At 44.5% G+C, this 20,086-nt stretch overlaps 1 protein-coding gene across 1 annotated transcript in view; it reads right to left on the minus strand.

The window, feature by feature from the left end:
* Positions 1–16,988: 16,988 nt before the first annotated feature.
* LOC142258699 (uncharacterized) overlaps positions 16,989–20,086 on the minus strand; it is a 68,674-nt gene continuing 65,576 nt past the window's right edge. The window contains exon 3 of the mRNA XM_075331320.1: positions 16,989–18,562. Within this exon, the coding sequence (XP_075187435.1) occupies positions 16,989–18,562 (1,574 nt within the window). The remainder of the gene's footprint in view (positions 18,563–20,086) is intronic.

Below are 20,086 nucleotides of genomic sequence, written 5' to 3' on the forward strand. Positions count from 1 at the left end.
CCCCCCGCAACGTGCCGCCCTAGGCACGGGACCACGGGTGCCTAGTGGCAAATACGGCCCTGCCCGCCACACACAACATGGCGCTCCCCAGCAATACCAGAAGCGCCATGGAGCCTGCAGCCGCGAGGACGCCGCCGACCATGTAAGTGGCGCTTACCTGCTCCCTTGTGGAATGCACACTACCTCCGTGCTCCTGTACAAGAGCTGTGTCCTCCGATATCAGCCCCCGTGGTGTCCAAGAGGAGTGTGTCGTTGCACATAGCCAGAACCCCTGTTGGTCTGCTGCGACATGTCTACAGCACCTCGGCCGGCCGCAGCAGGATCCGTGCCTCTGCCAGAACTGGCCAGCTGGGGCTGGAACTTCAATCTTTGGCCCTAATAGGACCATCTTGAATTCCCAGAAAATTCCTGGAGGCTCCCTGTTCAAGGACAGGAAACCAACTGATGTGGGGAGAAGTACCACCCCTATTTATCCTGGAGGTGTCCTGTCCTTGAAGGGTGGATCCACTATCTCGTGGTGCCATCATGGGTGCTGAAAAAAATAGAGAAACCTAAAGTTGCTGTGACTAATTAGTATGGAAACACATTGTGACTAGTCTGTGGTAACTCACAAATGAGAATCACTTGTGATAAATTATCGGTGCCCATATGACATAAATTAGCCAACGAATGATGACTTCAGTGTTTTTAAAAGCCACATAGTAGGCCCTGTTCCTTTGTCAAAACGGTGAAGACAAAAGGAGTTATCTGAGGACATCAGAACTGCAACTATTAGCAAATACAAGACTTCCAAAGGGTATAAAGGCCAGTCACACTAAACAACTTACCAGCGATCCCAACAACGATCCAACCTGATAGGGATCGCTGGTAAGTTGCTAGGAGGTCGCTGGTGAGATGTCACACTAAGCGATGCTCCAGCGATCCCACCAGCAACCTGACCTGGCAGGGATCGCTGGAGCATCGCTACACGAGTTGCTGGTGAGCTCACCAGCAACCAGTGACCAGCCCCCAGCCAGCAGCACCGCGTGGAAGCGATGCTGTGCTTGGTAACTAAGGTAAATATCGGGTAACCAACCCGATATTTACCTTGGTTACCAGCGCACACCGCTTAGCACTGGCTCCCTGCACACCTAGCCACAGTACACATCGGGTTAATTACCCGATGTGTACTCTGCTACGTGTGCAGGCAGCAGGAGCCGGCTTCTGCGGACGCTGGTAACCACAGTAAACATCGGGAAACCAAGAAGCGCTTACCTTGGTTAACCGATATTTACCTTCGTTACCAGTGGCCCCGCTCTCACGCTGCCAGTGCCGGCTCCCTGCGCTCCTAGCCACAGTACACATCGGGTTAATTACCCGATGTGTACTGCAGCTACATGTGCAGAGAGCAAGGAGCCAGCACTGACAGCGTGAGAGCGGGGACGCTGGTAACGAAGGTAAATATCGGGTAACCAAGGTAAGCGCTTCTTTGTTACCCGATGTTTACCGTGGTTACCAGCGTCCGCAGAAGCCGGCTCCTGCTGCCTGCACATTTAGTTGTTGCTCTGTCGCTGTCACACACAGCGATGTGTGCTTCACAGCGGGAGAGCAACAACTAAATAATGGCCCAGGACATTCAGCAACAACCAACGACCTCACAGCAGGGGCCGGGTTGTTGCTGGATGTCACACACAGCAACATCACTAGCAACATCACTGTTCCGTCACAAAAGTTGTTAGTTAGCAGCGATGTTGCTAGCGATGTTGCTTAGTGTGACGTGGCCTTAAGACTGTGTCCAAAGACTTTGTTATCCCAGTTTCAACATTGCACTATGTTATAAAGAAGTTTGCCATGCATGGAGCCATCAAGAACCTCCGTGGCCGTGAGGGAAAGAGGAAAATTGACAAGATATATCTTCAAAAGTTGGGGCGAATGATGGAACAAACACCACGTCAAACATCCAAAGACCTGAACGCCAACCTGGAACAGTCCATGGTCATGATTTCAGCAAATACAATTTGTTGCACATTCATCCAAGCAGACCTTTATATGCAAAGGCCAAGGAAGAATCCATTGCTGAAGAAAACACATAAAAAGGAATGACTGATCTTTGCCAAAAAGAGTACCTTGACAAACCACAATCCTTCTGGGAAAATGTTCTGTGGATAGATGAAACAAAAATAGACCTTTTTGGCAAAATAAAGAACAGTTTATTTACAGACAGCACAATGAAGCTTAGAAGGAATAGAACACCCTACACCCTACCAACAGTAAAGCATGGTGCAGGATCCATAATGGTGTGGGGTTGCTTTGCTGCGTTTGGTACTGGAGGCCTTGACCGTACTACAGGATCTTGAAATCAGATAATTATCAAGAGATTTTAAAGTGAAATGTACTACCCAGTGTAAGAAAACTTTGTTTGAGTCAAAGATCATGGGTCCTCCAGCAAGACAATCACTCAAAGCACACATCCAAAAGTACACAGGAATGGTTGAAAAAGAAAAACTGTACTGTTTTAAAATGGCCAGCAATGAGTCCTGACATCAATCCCATTAAAAATCTTTGGGGTGAGCTGAAACCTGCCATTGGGAAAAAGAACCCGGCAAACATTCAAGAGCTTCAACAAACTGCAAAGGAAGAGTGGGAGAAAATACCAGTGGAGAAGTGCAAGAAGCTTATATATCGCTACAAAAAACGTCTGGAGGCTAGATGAAGGATGAAATAGCAGACAGACATTGTGGGATTTTGGTTAGTAAGGAGGTAATGTCAGGTCTTGAGAGTTAGATCTGTGTATCATCAGTGTAGAGATGATACTGAAAGCCATGGGACTCTATGAGCTGTCCCAGGCCGAAGATGGAGAACAGTAGGGGTCCAAGAACTGAACCTTGGGGGACACCAACGAATAGAGGGTGAGATGAGGAGGTGGTGTAAGGATGGGAAATGCTGAAAGTTCGGTTGGTTAGGTATGAGGAGATCCAAGATAAGGACAAGTCTGTGATGCCCAGAGATGAGAGAATCTGTAGTAGGAGGGAGTAGTCTACTGTGTCGAAGGCAGAGGACAGGTCCAGGAAGAGGAGGACAGAGTAGTGTCGCTTGGCAGGTCAAGTGCACAGGTAGTCAGATGTGATCCTGAAAGTTGAGTGGAAAGATTATCTTCTGTCATGGTGGAGAAGCTGGATTTGGAGGAAGAGGCCTGAGTAGCTATGATGAGGGGCTGTCGGGAGTGTGGGCCAAGGCTTGCTCTGATGTTATCAATCTTCTGCTTGAAGAAAGAGGCAAAGTCTTCAGCTGAGATGAGAGGAGACGGAGGTGGTGCTGGGGGATGGAGGAGAAAGTTGAAAGTGTTGAATAGCTGTTTAGGGTTGTAAGATAGGGAAGCTATGAGGGATGAGAAGTAGGTTAGTTTTGAGCAGTGAGTGCAGACTTGAAAGTACTGAGGGACTTTTTATATGCAATGAAGTGCTCAGTGGAATGAGACCTCTTCCATCTGCGCTTAGCAATTCTGGAAGCCTGTCTCAGTTCTTTAGTCTGGCTTGTGTGCCAAGGTTGCCTGTTGATTGTGTGAGTTTTGGTATGTCTGGGGGGACAGACAATTCAAGAGCTGCAGCGCTATTGTCGCGGGTAGGAGGATGGTGACGCTGCGCTCACCCCTACTGCTCGGGTCCGGCCGCTGCTGCTGCTGCTCGGTGGTGGCTCGAGCGGTGGGCTGGATCCCGGGGTCTCGAGTGGCGCTCCTCACCCGTGAGTGAAAAGGGGGGAATGTTTGTTGGGGATTTGGATTGTCCGTGACGCCACCCACGGTTGTGGTGAGGTTGTGACACCACCGCTGCTCTGGACGGGGATCCCGGGAGTGATGGTATGGAGCAGCTTAGATGTTAGTTCTCCCCTCCGTGGGTAGGGGGTTGGTTGTCCCGGGGCCCGGTGAGGTAGGTAGATGGATAGCAGGCGGGCTACGGGGCCTGGTGAGGTGCAGGGTCGCGGGGGCAGCGCTGTGCCGCACGGCACGGTGGTACTCACTCAGCCAGTAACGATGACACAGTTCTCGGTAAAACACATGGCTGGATGGACGGGTCCCACAGACGGCTGCGGTTGTTGTTTCCTCGGTCGGGTGGTGGTGACTGCCTTTCCCTGCACTGCTGTAGTGTAATGGTCCCAATGGGTTCCCACCGGTAACCCGCTCCCTCAGCTTGATGAGTGCTGAAGGAGCCCCTTTTGCCCGCAGGCGCTGGCCCTGGGAACGGTTGCCTTGGCGGTGGCTGTGCTCTCCTTCACGGTTGGACTGTTGCCTTTTTCGGGACTTGGCTGCTGGGGAACCCAGGAGGTTCCCTTCGCTAACGAATTTGACAAATTCACGGCGACTCCTAGCCTTGCCGGGGTCCGTAAGCCCCTGCCAGATGGTGCTGACTTCTCTTTGTGTACCGGTCCGGTACCGCCGGACCACCGCCCGTCCACGGTCCTTACAGTAAACTCCGATAGGTCACTCCTGCAGACGGTCACCACCATCTGCCAACCTTGCTCCTCAGTCCGGGCCACACACCCGGACTAACTTCAGTCTGCTCAGCTACCACTTTTCTTCTCTCGCTTTCACTGTCCAAACTGCACTCTCCACTTCCCTGACTGATCTGAACTTCCTTTTCCTGCCTCCAGGACTGTGAACTCCTCGGTGGGCGGAGACCAACCGCCTGGCTCCACCCCCTGGTGTGGACATCAGCCCCTGGAGGAAGGCAACAAGGATTTGTGTCTGGCTTAGGTGTACCTGACCGGGGTGTAGGGTGTGGTGGTGTTGTTACCTGTGGCCCCTGGCTTGTCCAGGGCGCCACACTATTAGTGTTATATAAAGTGGCTGAAGCATCTGCATCATATAAGGAAGCAATGTCTGCGAGAGGGAGAAGGGACTGAGAAAGGGAGTGTAAATCAAGGGAATTGAGATTTCTGCGATGGTGCGAAAGTTTGTGGAGGGGGGTTGTGTATTTGGAAAAGAGAGGGAAGAGAATGTGAGTAGGTTGTGGTCAGACAGGGGAAGAGGTGAGTTAGAGAGGTTAGATAGGAAACAGAGACTAGTGAAAATGAGGTCCAGCGTGTGGCCATCTTTGTGAGAAGCTGCAGAAGACCATTGAGTGAGACCCAAGAAGGAAGTGAGAGTTAAATGTTTAGAGACAGATGTGTGAACAGTGTCAATAGGGATGTTGAAATCATCCATGATGATAGTGGGGCTGTCAGTGGAAAGGAATTGTAGTAGCCAGGTGGTGAAATGGTCAAAAAATGCGGTGGTTGGCCCTGGAGGGCGATGAATGACAGCCAGTTGGAGTTTGGAGGGGGAGTAGATGTGGACGGAGTGCACCTCAAAAGACGGGAGAGTAACAGAGCGTGGCAGTGGAATTGGTGTAGAGGAGCATTGGTCGAACAGGAGCAAACCAACTCCTCCACCATGCTTGTTACTGGGACAGGGGGGTGTGAGAGAGTTGGAGACCGCCATAAGAAAGTGCAGCAGGAGAGGCTATGTCAGAAGGGGTGGGCCAGATGTCTGTGATGCCGAGGAAGGAGAGTTTATTAGTGATGAAAAGATCATGGATGTAGGAACGTTTTTTGCAGACAGGGCTCCTGTTAGAGGGACTGGGGTAGCGGGGGTGGGTGCACGCCCAGACTGACCATAGGGCACTTCAGGCAAATGCCAGATGGGCCGGTCCCTGTAGTTGGCCGCTGTATCTGCAGTCACCACCACGCTCCTCAGCAGTGTGTGCATGCCGGGCACACTAGCTGCATCAGGACCAGGAGGGAGCGCGCTGCGCTTTGCCGGCCCTGCTGTGTGATAGTGTGCCCGGCATGCACACACTGCTGAGGAGCGCGGCGGTGCCGGTGCAGGTGACCGCAGCTTCCTCTTCCTATTCAAATGTATTTGCATCTTTCAGACATAAATACATTTGAACAGCGTAACGCCGGGACTGGGCCCCGCCCCCGACGTGCAGCAATGTGATGAGATTAGCACCTTGCTGACATCATTACAGTGCTACGGGCACCACATTGGATGCATCAGGCAGTGGTAAGCGTTTCATGGAGGAGCCGAAGAGACAGGTTTAATTAATGGGGATGAGTGGGAAAGGGCTGAGGACACATAATGTGGAACATTTGTGAAGGAACACAGCTTTGTGACAGGCAGAGGGGGAGTACTGTATTCCGAGGGATTGTGGGGGGAGGCAGGAGTGTGTAGTGATGGGATAATTTGTATGTGTAGGGGGTGATGTGGGTGCATTGTATTATGTCTGGGGGGGTAATGGAGGGTGCATTGTATTGTGAGGGGGGGAGGGGTAATGGGGGTGCAATATATTGTGTATGTGTGTGTGGGGAGGGGTAATGGAGGGTGCATTGTATTGTGTGCATGGGGGAGAGGTAATGGAGGGTGCATTGTATTGTGTGTGCGTGTGTAGGGGTAATGGGGGTGAATTGTATTGTGTGGGGGGGAGGGTAATGGAGGGTGCATTGTATTGTGTATGCGTGTGGGGCGGGATTACAAAAGAGCAGTTTGGGGAGGAATATATAATAATAAAAAAAGCGGCAATATGGGGATATTATGGAAAGAGGCAGTGTGGGGGTATAATATAAAGAGAGCAGTGTGGAGAAGCTGTGTATGGGGACATTATGGAAAGAGGCAGCGTGGGGGTATATTAAGGAGAGAGGCAGTGTGGGAGGTATTTTGGATAAGGACAGTGTGGGGGATATTTTGTGAAGGAAGCACAGCAATTATTTATTTAGGGGCACAGCAAGGGAGATATTTATGGGGCAGTATAATGATACTTTTATTTGTAAAGGATCCTTGTGGGGAAGTGCTGCTGGAGAATAAAGAGGGAGGTCTTCAGAGGCGAGCAGTGGGCACGAGACCTCATCATGGCATCTGTACTGCATGGAAACAAAAGGGATGGGATCGACTCAGAAGATGTCACTTATAAAGGTACTTGGATGTAAATTATTATTTGTGATATTGCCTGCGTCTTATCAGTATTGTGGTTCCTGTATGGTCCGGAGTTTGATAACTCCCAGCATCTCCTCACCATCGTTAAGGACAAGCTGGAAGTTGTAGATTCCAGAATCTTTCGAGTCTTCCCATTGATCTGCATTGTAAAATGCAGAACGTTACCCATGAATAAGCGACCATAATCCTTTGTGAAACGTACGTTGGGTCCTCCACACGGAGCTCATCTTCCACCGGCAAGCTGTGTGTACTGGCGCCTTAGGTAATAATTCTGCTGCCTCCAACCCCCTCCCGGTAGTCAATGCCAGTGCGCTTTTAAACCCGGGGACCTTTCTGATACGGGTTGTGCCAGGATAGGGTGTATACCTAGCTACTACCCCCTTGCCTACCCACTGTACTTCTATACTTTTGCACATTTAATCTGTATATCAACAAATTGTCGTGTCATGTTCAAATTGCACTCTATTATGTAATCCTTTTTAAAAAATGTGCCATAATAAAATTGTATTTTAACTTTCGCACCTTTAAAACTCCATTGTTCCTCTTTTTCCTTATATTTATTGGAGTAGGTATGGGTCCAACACCTTCATACATCAATGTGGTTGGGCCTACACTTTAGTGTAAAAATGTGCTGCAGGTTTCTTTGTTTAGTATTGAAGAATAAAGAGGGAGGTCTTCAGAGACGAGCGGTGGGCACAAAACCGCATCATGGCATCTGTACTGCGTGTGTAGACAAAAGGGATGGGAACGTCTCAGAAGATGTCACCTATAAAGGTACCTGGATGTAAATGATTATTTGTGATATTGCCTGCGTCTTATCAGTATTGTGGTTCCTGTATGGCCGGAGTCTGATAACTCCCAGCATCTCCTCACCATTGTTAAGGACAAGCTGGGAGTTGTAGATTCCGGCATCTTCCGAGCCTTCCCATTGATCTGCATTGTAAAATACAGACCGTTTTCTGAGTGGAAAACACCAGAAGAATGGAGCGGTCACTTCTTTTAATCACTTGGTGGTTTTAGGAACCTGAAGTGGGTAAAAGATTCTCAAAAGCCTGATCCTGTGCACAGCGTGTAAAGGTATATGGTCATTCCAGGATTTTTCATAGTAGTTTCCATGGTGGGATCTGCCCCCAAAAAATGTCATTGCACATTCCCGAAGTGGTATGTGTCCAAAATTATCACCAGTGACAACAACAGCTTCCCTGATCACCTATCTGTAGAATAGATCATCAATATAGGCCTGAGCTGTAATACTGGACGCAGCCGTGACTGCATGTTATATGGTCGTGTTACACAATCTACAAGTGCACAAAGATATTGCACATTCACCACGCAAAAAGTGGGGATGTGCACCCCCAAATGCCAGGGCTGAATTTTAGTTCCAGTCCAGCCTTGTCTGGGTGAATGGGTATAAGGTTAGAAGGGTTGTGAACATTTGTCATAGATCGTGGATGAGGGTTCAAAGTGACAATGGGGATGTGGTGAGGAGGGCCAGGATTAGGATAGATATCTCCAGCAGTGAGAAGCAGAGAGAGTTAGTAGGTGGGAGCAAGAGAGGCCATGAGGTGGTCGTGTGTGTCTGGAGACACAGGGTGTTATGTAGAAGAAAATATCTGAGGAGGAGGTGAGATAGGTGGGGAGGATGGAGGGAGAGATGACCAGGTCATTACTTGGTTTAGGGATTAGGGGGGTAAGTAAAAAGTGAAGTATTTTAAAGGTGAAAGTGAAGAGAAACACAAACATTGTTAACAGAGTCTATGTATCCAGTTACCTTGCGGTCTCTTCCGGCCCAATTCGGGCCTAATTCAATGCATCACACTTATATGGTGCATAGTCTTATTGGTGCAGACTTTAGAGGCCCCAATATATCCACATAGAAGTGCAATCATCTGTGAAGGGGTGGGGTGCAACAAGAACCTTTTGGTCACTCCATCAAATAAACCAGATGCGGCATAACATAGGCAGAGTAAAGTAAGGTCATAAAAGAAAAATGGGGAACGGGAGGGGGGTAAGGTCACAGTGAGAAGTTGGAGCACACCACAGAGATATTGAAGCAAAGAAAGAACAGGTCAGATTAATGGGGAAATCAGGGTGCCTGATTAAACATACCAGATATTAGCACAAGCACCAGAGAAAGGAGATCAGTTCATGGGAAAGTAGGGTGCCTGATTAAACATACCTATGGGAAGATAGACATGATTAAATGATGGCAGAGAAGTGATGATAAATGACCAAGTTCATCATAATAATTTGGGCCTAATTCAATGCCTCATACTTATATGGTGCATAGTTTTATTGGTGCAGACAAAGTCTTGTGCAGACTTTATGGACCGCAATATATCCACATACAAGTAAATAAAAAATCTTGAATATATAACTTTGGCACATTTCCATTTATTTCTGCAATTATGGTACAGTCTATGAAAAAAATTAAGGGGTGCCAATAATGGTGAACAGCACTATATATACAGCAGTCTGAGTGTATCCTATGTGATCTATGATGCTGGGTTACTACTCAGGGATAAACCGTGAGGCAGGGGAATCCAAAGATCCGGGGTCAGATACCAAGAGAGCTTGTAAACACAGAGGGATAAGGGAATGGAGTAATCAGGTCACAGTCAGAGGTCAAAATTCCAGGAAGGTAGTGGATCAAGAAAAAGGGGTTAGGCAAAATGGATTGTGGAAAACCAAGGTCCAAAGTCGGGCAGCAAAAGATCAGAAAACCAGAGCACTATAAACAAGGCACACAGAGCTAAGGCTACGACTTACAAAAGTTATCCCACAGAAATTGAAATTCTATTCAAATTCAAAGAAGCTTTATTAGCAGGACTAAATACACATTAGTTTTTCCAAAGCAAGTGTACAATACCTGGAGAAGGTGCTTACAGAACTCCAGGTGGAATATTTATATTGGTCTGGAATCCCACACCTTGACCAATCTGGGTAAGTGTGAGGGCCTTGGACTTCTCTGATGTACAGAAGAACTGGGATAATGAAATGAAGGATTTTTAGCCAGACCCTCCCTGGTAGCTTCAGATTATAGTTTCTTTTGGATGGCATAGAAGGTTTTGCAAGCCTTGTCTTTCAGAGTCTCTATTGCTTGTTTGAAGCTCCCTAACTGGTGAATTTCCGAGCCCAGATAAGTATATTTGTCCATTAATGTAAGAGTGCAGTTCTTTAGGACAAATAAAAGGTGCTGGTCCATTCTTCTCTTTCTCCTCTGGAACACCTTGATGTTGGTTTTCTTTAGGTTAACTGGTAGTGCCCATGTGGAGCTGAATTTCTCCTAGATTTGTAGGTTGTCTTGGAGGTCTTTCTGTGTTGGTGACAGCAGCAGGAGGTCATCTGAATAGAGCAAGAATTTAACCTGGGCGTCATGGAGTGCGAGACCTGGAGCTGTTGAAGATTCCAGAGCAGTGGCCGCTCATTGATGTAAATATTGAACAGCATTGGATTTAGGCCGTAGCCCGTTTGACTGCAGCTCTGTTGGAAATATGCAATTCTTCTACCGTTCACATGCACCCTGCAGAGGTTCTCGGTGTAGAGGTGTCTTGTGATGTTCGGCTCTCCACCTGCTGGCATGGCGTCGCCTGTGTTCACACCACAGAGTCTGACAATCAACCTGAGGCTTTTGGATTGTTCAGCCAGAGGCGGGCAGCTTCTGAGTTAATTCCTGCAGACTGGTGAGCAGGACCTAAAAGCTCAGGTTGCTAGCTGCCACATGCAGCTGTCTCCTCTCTATTTAGAGCATGGCTTCCCTCCAGTTTGTGCCAATGATAGCTTCAGCATAAACTCCAGTGATCCCAGCCTTGGTGGTTATCCTGTTTAATGGTAATCCGTGTTGCTTTCATGAGTGGTGTGCGCGTTCCCCTGTAGTGCGTTACTTCCTTCCCTTATTCATTATTCCCCTGTACACATATTGTCTCTCCTGTGTGTTTTGAGCGCAGGGTTTACGAATTTTCATTCTCCCTCTTCTGTGTTCTTTTGTGGGACTTTGTCATTGTGTTTTCCGGCCTGCCCCTTGGGTGTGGGAGAGTAAAATCAGGTCTCAGACAGGAGTTAGGGTCATGCTGGGGCCTCGGACCTGGCTACCATCAAGCCTACCTCCGAGATAAGGGACAGTGCAGGGTCTCAAGTCGGAGGACTAGCCTAGGGGCCCGTCCTGTCATTACAAACCCAGTAACAAGGAGCGTTTGATGTCATTGTAGGCATTTCCTTTATTCCGCTCAAAAGCAATTTCAAGAATAAGCATGGGTGCCACACTGAGCGAAAGGCCTTTGTAAAGTCCACAAAACAGACATACAGTGCTGGCCAAAAGTATTGGCACCCCTGCAATTCTGTCAGAAAATACTCAGTTTGTTCTTGAAAATGATTGCAATCACAAATTCTTTGGTATTATTATCTTCATTTAATTTCTATTCAATGGGAAAAAAAAAGTCAAAAAGCCAAATTGGATATAATTCCACACCAAACATATAAAAGGGGGTGGACAAAAGTATTGGCACTGTTTGAAATATCATGTGATGCTTCTCTAATTTGTGTAATTAACAGCACCTGTAACTTACCTGTGGCACCTAACAGGTGTTGGCAATAACTAAATCACACTTGCAGCCAGTTGACATGGATTAAAGTTAACTCAATCTCTGTCCTGTGTCCTTGTGTGTACCACATTGAGCATGGCGAAAAGAAAGAAGACCAAAGAACTGTCTGAGGACTTGAGAATCCAAATTGTGAGGAAGCATGAGCAATCTCAAGGCTACAAGTCCATCTCCAAAGACCTGAAAATTCCTGTGTCTACGGTGCGCAGTGCCATCAAGAAGTTTAAAGCCCATGGCCCTGTGGCTAACCTCCCTAGATGTGGAAGGAAAAGAAAAATTGACGAGATTTCAACGCAAGATTGTGCGGATGGTGGATAAAGAACCTCAACTAACATCCAAACAAGTTTAAGCTGCCCTGCAGTCCAAGGGTACAACAGTGTCAACCCGTACTATCCGTCGGCGTCTGAATGTAAAGGGACTGTATGGTAGGATACCCAGGAAGACCCCACTTCTTACCCCGAGACATAAAAAAGCCAGGCTGGAGTTTGCCAAAACTTACCTGAGAAAGCCTAAAACGATTTGGAAGAATGTTCTCTGGTCAGATGAGACAAAAAGGTAGAGCTTTTTAGGAAAAGCCATCAACGTAGAGTTTACAGGAAAAAAAAAAGAGGCATTCAAAGAAAAGAACACGGTCCCTACAGTCAAACATGGCGGAGGTTCCCTGATGTTTTGGGGTTGCTTTGCTGCCTCTGGCACTGGACTGCTTAACCGTGTGCATGGCATTATGAAGTCTGAAGACTACCAACAAATTTTGCAGCATAATGTAGGGCCCAGTGTGAGAAAGCTGGGTCTTCCTCAGAGGTCATGGGTCTTCCAGCAGGACAATGACCCAAAACACACTTCAAAAAGCACTAAAAAATGGTTTGAGAGAAAGCACTGGAGACTACTAAAGTGGCCAGCAATGAGTCCAGACCTGAATCCCATAGAACACCTGTGGAGAGATCTCACAATGGCAGTTTGGAGAAGGCCCCTTCAAATCTCAGGAACCTGGAGTTGTTTGCCAAAGACGAATGGTGTAAGAAACTCATTGATGGTTACCGGAAGCGGTTGTTCGCAGTTATTTTGACTAAAGGTTGTGCAACCAAGTATTAGGCTAAGGGTGACAATAGTTTTGTCTGGCCCATTTTTGGAGTTTTTTGTGAAATGATCAATGATTTGATTTTTGTTTCATTCTCTTTTGTTTTTTCATTGCAAGCAAAATAAATTAAGATAATACCAAATAATTTGTGATTGCAATCATTCTCAAGTAGAAACTGAGTATTCTCTGACAGAATTGCAGGGGTGCCAATACTTTTGGACAGCACTGTATAACTTTCCGAGCTTTGTATTGTGGACGTGGCTCTGAATTAGACTTCAGGGTGTAGATGTGGTCCGTGTTGCGGTGGTTTTGCACAAATCCTGCTTGGCTTTTGCTGAGGACATTGTGCTTGGTGAGGAAACTGAGAGTCCTCTTGTTCAGGATGCTGTTGAACAGTTTTACCAGGTTGCTGCTGTATAGAGATGAGCGGATGCGTCAAGGTTCGATTCGACGGCAGCAAACGACCTGAACCCTAGAGCAAGTCACTGATTATCAGTTTGAATCTCCACCCACATACGGCTAGCCATAAGCAGAATACTTCCGGGAGTCGGAGGGTGAGGTTTTTCCATTTTTTGGGGGGGGGGGGTTTGCACACTACATTTGATCACTCTGTTGTTACCCTCACTGCGAGCTGTTCAAATACTGCAGGCGTCTCGCACAGGGCTAAGCAGCAAGCTTACCTGAGCAGAGTGGTCAGCTCACGTAAAGCATCCGAACTGAAACTTTGTTTTTTTCGGTGGAAAACCGAGCATCGGGTTCGCTCATCTCTACTGCGGACACATATTCCTCTGTAGTTGGCAGGGTCATACCTGTCCACCCTCTTGTGGATGGGTGTGATGGGGCCTTGCTTCCAGGTACGAGTGAAGTAGCCGGCACTCAGCACAATATTGAACAGTTTAACCATTGCAGCTTGTATTTCTGGTGGGCTGTACTTCAGCATCTCTGGGGGGATTCCATTTGGACCACTGGCTTTTTTTTACACCTTATGGAAGAGATTCTCTGCAACTCCCTCTAATGTAATTGGTGTATCCAGAGAGTTTTTGGAATTGTTTTACTTCTTCCTCCAGCGCCTTTAGTTTTGATGTTATGGTTTTCCTGTTCTTGGCTTAGTCCTTCTTTTGGGATGTCTTTGTAGAAGTCTCTAAAGTACTAGAGCCAGATGTTGCCATTTTGGATTTGGATGTTGTTTTTCTTGCAGCCAACCAGCTAAATAGCCAGATAATCAATCAGAACAGGAGACACCAGGACTAAACTCAGCACACCCCTGCCCTGATTGGGCTACTGAACTGTCTTTCTCATTACTGACAGATCAGCATGCAACAGATAGGACAGCCGAGCTGTCACTAACAAAACAGAGCTCGGCACAACTCTGAATCTGAATGTCGAATGAGCTGTCACTCACTGAGTGGTAAAATCGTGACATGAGGAGGTACAATAGGGAAAATAAGTATTTGCTACAATGCCGATATGAAAAGTTTTCCCACCTACAAAAAAATGGAGAAGTGTAATTTTTATTGTAAGTAACGTCAACTGTGACAGAATAAAACAAAAATACAGAAAATCACATTGTATGATTTTTAAATTAAGAATTTACATTTTATTGCATGAAATAAGTATTTAATCACCTACCAACCAGCAAGAATTCAGGCTTACACAGACCTGCTATTTTTTCTTTAAGAACACCTTGTACTCTGCACTCATTACCTGTTTTAATTGCACCTGTTTGAACATCTTACCTGTATAAAAGACACCTGTCCACACACTCTATCACACTCCAACCTCTCCACTATGTCCAAGACCAAAGCGCTATCTAAGCACACCAGAGAAAAAAAAAATTATAGACCTTCACAAGGCTGGGATAAGATACAGGCCAATAGGCAAGCAGCTTGGTGTAAAGGCAACAACTGTTGTCGCAGTTAGTGGAAAATAGAAGAAACAGAAGATGACTGTCAATCTTACTTTGTCTGGGGCTTCATGCAAGGTGGGGGTAAGTATACTTATGAGAAAAGTCAAGAATCAGCCCAGAATTACATGGGAGGACCTGGTCAACAACCTGACCAGAGCTGGGACCACATTCTCAAATATTACAGTAACACTATGCCATCATGAATTAAAATTCGGGCACGCAAGGTCCCCCTGCTTATGCCAGCACATCCCGGCTCATTTGTATCTTGCCAGTGACCATCTGGATGATCCAGAAGAGGCATGTGGGAAGGTCATGTGGTCAGTTGAGACCAAAATAGAACTTTTTGGTATTAGAGCATTGAAGATGGGTCGTGGCTGGGTCTTCCAGCATGATGATGACCCGAAACACACAGACAGGGCAACTAAGGACCTGAGCCTAATAAAAAAATCTTTGGAAGGAACTGAAACTCAATGCAGCCCAGACACCTGAAAGATCTGGAGATCTGTATGGAGGAGTGAACCAAAATCTCTGCTGCAGTGTGTGCAAACAGGGTCAAGAACTGTAGGAAACTCTGTAACTGCAAACAAACGTTTCTGTACCAAATTCTAAGTTCTGTATTTAAATTGTATCAAATACTTATTTCCCGCAATAAAATGTAAATTCATTATTTAAAAATCATGCAATGTAATTTTCTGTATTTATTTTTATATTCTGTCACAGTTGAAGTTACTTACAATAAAAATTACAGCCCTCTCCATTCTTTGCAGATGGGAAAATTTGCAAAATCGGCTGTGTATCAAATTCGAATATTGTAAGAATAAGATTCTTACCTTTTGATACAGCTTGAGTTGCCTTTCTGAGGACGGCAAGGTGGTTGGATCAGCAGTTCTCGGGAATAGTGGGTCGCTGTTCAGGCAGTAGATTTTGTTGTCGCCATTCAGCATGAGATATAAGATTTTGTGTATGTGTGGTCCTAATTAAATTAACCCCTTCAGCCCCTGGGCACTTTCCGTTTTTGCGTTTTTGTTTTTTGCTCCCCTTCTTCCGAGAGGCGTAACTTTTTTATTTTTCCATCAATCTTGCCATATGAGGGCTTGTTTTTTGCGGGACGAGTTGTACTTTTAAATGAAACCATAAGTTTTACCATATAGTGTACTGGAAAACGGCAAAAAAATTCCAAGTGCGGAAAAATTGCAAAAAAGTGGGATTGTACAATAGTTTTTGGGATATTTTATTCACCGTGTTCACTATATGGTAAAACTGATGTGTGGGTATGATGCCTCAGGTCGGTGCGAGTTTGTAGACACCAAACATGTATAGGTTTACTTGTATCTAAGGGATTAAAAAAAATTCACAAGCTTGTCCGAAAAACGTGGCGCACGTTTTGCGCCATTTTCCAAAACCCGTAGCGTTCTCATTTTTCAGGATCTGAGGCTCAGTGATGGCTTATTTTTTGCGTCTCGACCTGACGTTCTTAACGGTACCATTTTTGCGCAGATGCTACGTTTTGATCGCCTGTTATTGCATTTTGCGCAAAATTTGCGGCGACCAAAAAACGTAACTTTGGCGTTTGGAATTTTTTTGCCGCTACGCCGTTTACTGATCAGATTCATTGATTTTATATTTTGATAGATCGGGAATTTCTGAACGTGGCGATACCAAATATGTGTGTATTTTTTATTTTTTTAACCCTTTAATTTTCAATGGGGTGAAAGGGGGGTGATTTGAACTTTTAGGTTTTTTTATTTTTTTTTAATTTTTTAAAACTTTTTTTTTAACTTTTTTTTTTTATTTTACTAGTCCCCTTAGGGGGCTATTGCGATCAGCAATCCGATCGCTATTATCTATCTGCAGATCTCAGCTACAGAGCTGAGAACTGCAGATTTGCTGCTTCACTTTCAATGCCGGCTGTATTCCGGCATTGAGAGGAAGTGACTCATGTTAGCTACAGGCGTCATCACATGACCCTGTGCTACCATGGCAACCGCCGAAAGTCACGTGATCATGTCACGTGACTTCCGGTGGGGGCGGGGTAAGTCACTGTCATGGCGGCGCCCATATACATATCGCTGCCAAGACTTTGGCAGCGAAATGTAAGGGGTTAATGGCCGCGGGTGGAAGCGATTCCACCCGCGGCTAGCAGGCACACATATCAGCTGTTGATAACAGCTGATATGTGCGCCGATCGCCGCCGCCTGCCCGCGGCAGGGGGCGGGGCTTACCGGCACACGATCCATGACGTATCTAGTACGTCATGGGTCGTTAAGGGGTTAAATTATAGAGATCATGTAGAAATAATTAGAAATTATAATAAGAAAAAAAAATGTGTAAAAAGATGAAGTTTGTAAATGATACATCATAAAAAGTACACAACCGTAATGGCCCATGAAATAAAATGAACTCTTTATTAATAGATCGTAAACGTCTTAATATTTACAAAAACAGACATTCTATTCAGGACTATGGCTTCAATCTTGTGTGAATTCTCTCATGTATAATACAATCTGATTTCCGAGCAAAACATTTTCCACATTCTGAACATGAATATGGCTTCTCTCCTGTGTGAATTCTCTCATGTTTAACAAGATTTGATTTCCGAGCAAAACATTTCTCACATGCTGAACATGAATATGGCTTCACTCCTGTGTGAATTCTCTCATGTTGAACAAGATTTGATTTCACAGTAAAACATTTCTCACATTCTAAGCATGAATATGGCTTCACACCTGTGTGAATTCTCTCATGTTGAACAAGATCTGATTTCAGGATAAAACATTTCTCACATTCCAAGCATGAATATGGCTTCACTCCTGTGTGAAATCTCTCATGTTTAACAAGATTTGATTTCAGAGTAAAACATTTCTCACATTCTAAGCATGAATATGGCTTCACACCTGTGTGAATTCTCTCATGTTGAACAAGATTTGATTTCAGAGTAAAACATTTCTCACATTCTGAACATGAATATGGCTTCTCTCCTGTGTGAATTCTCTCATGTGTAATGAGATCTGATTTCTGAGCAAAACATTTCCCACATTCTGAACATGAATACTCTCCTGTGTGAATTCTCTCATGTGTAATAAGATCTGATTTCAGAGTAAAACATTTCTCACATTCTGAGCATGAATATGGCTTCACTCCTGTGTGAATACTCTCATGTTTAACAAGTTTTGATTTCTCAGCAAAACATTGCTCACATTCTGAGCATGAATATGGCTTCTCTCCTGTGTGAATTCTATCATGTTTAACAACATCTGATTTTTGAGCAAAACATTTCCCACATTCTGAACATGAATATGGCTTCTCTCCTGTGTGAATTCTCTCATGTGCAATGAGATTTGATTTCAAAGCAAAACATTTCCCACATTCTGAGCATGAATATGGCTTCTCTCCTGTGTGAATTCTCTCATGTGTAATAAGATCTGATTTCAGAGTAAAACATTTCTCACATTCTGAGCATGAATATGGCTTCACTCCTGTGTGAATTCTCTCATGTTTAACAAGATTTGATTTCCGAGCAAAACATTTCTCACATTCTGAGCATGAATATGGCTTCACTCCTGTGTGAATTCTCTCATGTGTAATGAGACTTGATTTCTGAGCAAAACATTTCTCACATTCTGAACATGTATATGAATTCTCTCCTGTGTGAATTCTCATATGTATAATAAGATATGATTTCCGAGCAAAACATTTCCCACATTCTGAACATGAATATGGCTTCTCTCCTGTGTGAATTCTCTCATGTGTAATAAGATCTGATTTCAGAGTAAAACATTTCTCACATTCTGAGCATGAATATGGCTTCACTCCTGTGTGAATTCTCTCATGTTTAACAAGATTTGATTTCCGAGCAAAACATTTCTCACATTCTGAGCATGAATATGGCTTCACTCCTGTGTGAATTCTCTCATGTGTAATGAGATCTGATTTCCAAGCAAAACATTTCCCACATTCTGAACATGAATATGGCTTTTCGCCTTTGTGACTTTCACTTCCCTTAGCATTCTGTGTTGAACTCCTGGTACTATCATCTGTCATAAAAAAAATTGAAGTTATAAGTTTTTAATAATATAACCTCAAACATACACATATACACACATAAATTCATACAAATTCCAAAGTGTGTAGCAAAGTTCTACTTTAAAAGGCCTATGTGACAGAAAATACACAAAATGACATTTTAAAAACTGCATTCCTCGAAGTGCTCAAAACGGCGGTCAATAAAACATATCTACAAAAGCATATCCAGTGGCACTTAATAATATAAGCATACTTTGGAATTGCATTACTGCTGTAGAAATATTAGAAAAAAAAATTAATACATAATGAGAAAAATTAGTAAAACGACATATGCATTGCATTACTGCTTTAGAGATATTTGCAAAGTGAGATTTTTAGTTTATGTATTGACCAATCCATGTGAGCCAAATAACCTTGACAAGCACCTGACCTAGCACTCCTCCCTATAGCCAGGGTATGTCCACCATCTTATTTAGCTAGGAACCTATTTGTCCAGACATGCAGATTTTTAATCACACATAGAGGCATTTAAGGTTAGGTTCCCAATATAACGAGATCGCCTTGTCAAGGTAATTGGGTCACATGAATTGGCCAATACATAAGCTAAGAATATCTTTGCAAATATTTCTAAAGCAGTAATGCAATGCCTATCTTTTTACTCATTCTTCACATTAGCTATGTATTTTTCCCTTTCCTGTAATATTCCTACAGCAGTAATGCAATGACAAAGTACACTTTAGATGCGTCACAGCAATTAACCCCTTCAGCCCCCAGCCTGTTTTCACCTTAAAGACCCGGCCATTTTTTGCAATTTTGACCAGTGTCACTTTGACAGGTTATAACTCTGGAACACTTCAACGGATCCTGGCGATTCTGACATTGTTTTTTCGTGACATATTGTACTTCATGTCAGTGGTAAATTTAGGCCGATATGTTTTGCGTTTATTTGTGAAAATTTCGGAAATTTAGCGAAAATTTTGAAAATTTTGCAATTTTCAAAATTTGAAATTTTATGCCCATAAATCTGAGAGAAATGTCACACAAAAAAGTTACTAAATAACATTTCCCACATGTCTACTTTACACCAGCGCAATTTTTGGAAAAAAAAAAATTTCCGTTAGGAAGTTAGAAGGGTTCAAAGTTCATCACCAATTTCTCATTTTTCCAACAAAATTTACAAAAAAAAATTGTTTAGGTACCACATCACATTTGGAGTGATTTGAGAAACCTAGGCGACCGAAAATACCCAAAAGTGACCCAATTCTAAAATCTGCACCCCTCACTCTGCTCAAAACCACATCCAAGAAGTTTATTAACCCTTTAGGAGCTTCACAGCAACCAAAGCAATGTAGACGAAAAAATGAAAATTTTACTTTTTTAACACAAAAATGTTACTTTAGCCATAAAAATTAGTATTTTCACAAGGGTATCAGGAAAAATGCATCATAAAATGTATCGTGCATTTTCTCCTGAGTACGCAGATACTCCATATGTGGTGGTAATCAAATGTTTGGGCGCACGGCAGGACTCGGAAG

This window comes from Anomaloglossus baeobatrachus (genome assembly GCF_048569485.1).
Source record: "Anomaloglossus baeobatrachus isolate aAnoBae1 chromosome 3 unlocalized genomic scaffold, aAnoBae1.hap1 SUPER_3_unloc_1, whole genome shotgun sequence".
NCBI classification, from domain to species: Eukaryota; Metazoa; Chordata; class Amphibia; order Anura; family Aromobatidae; genus Anomaloglossus; species Anomaloglossus baeobatrachus.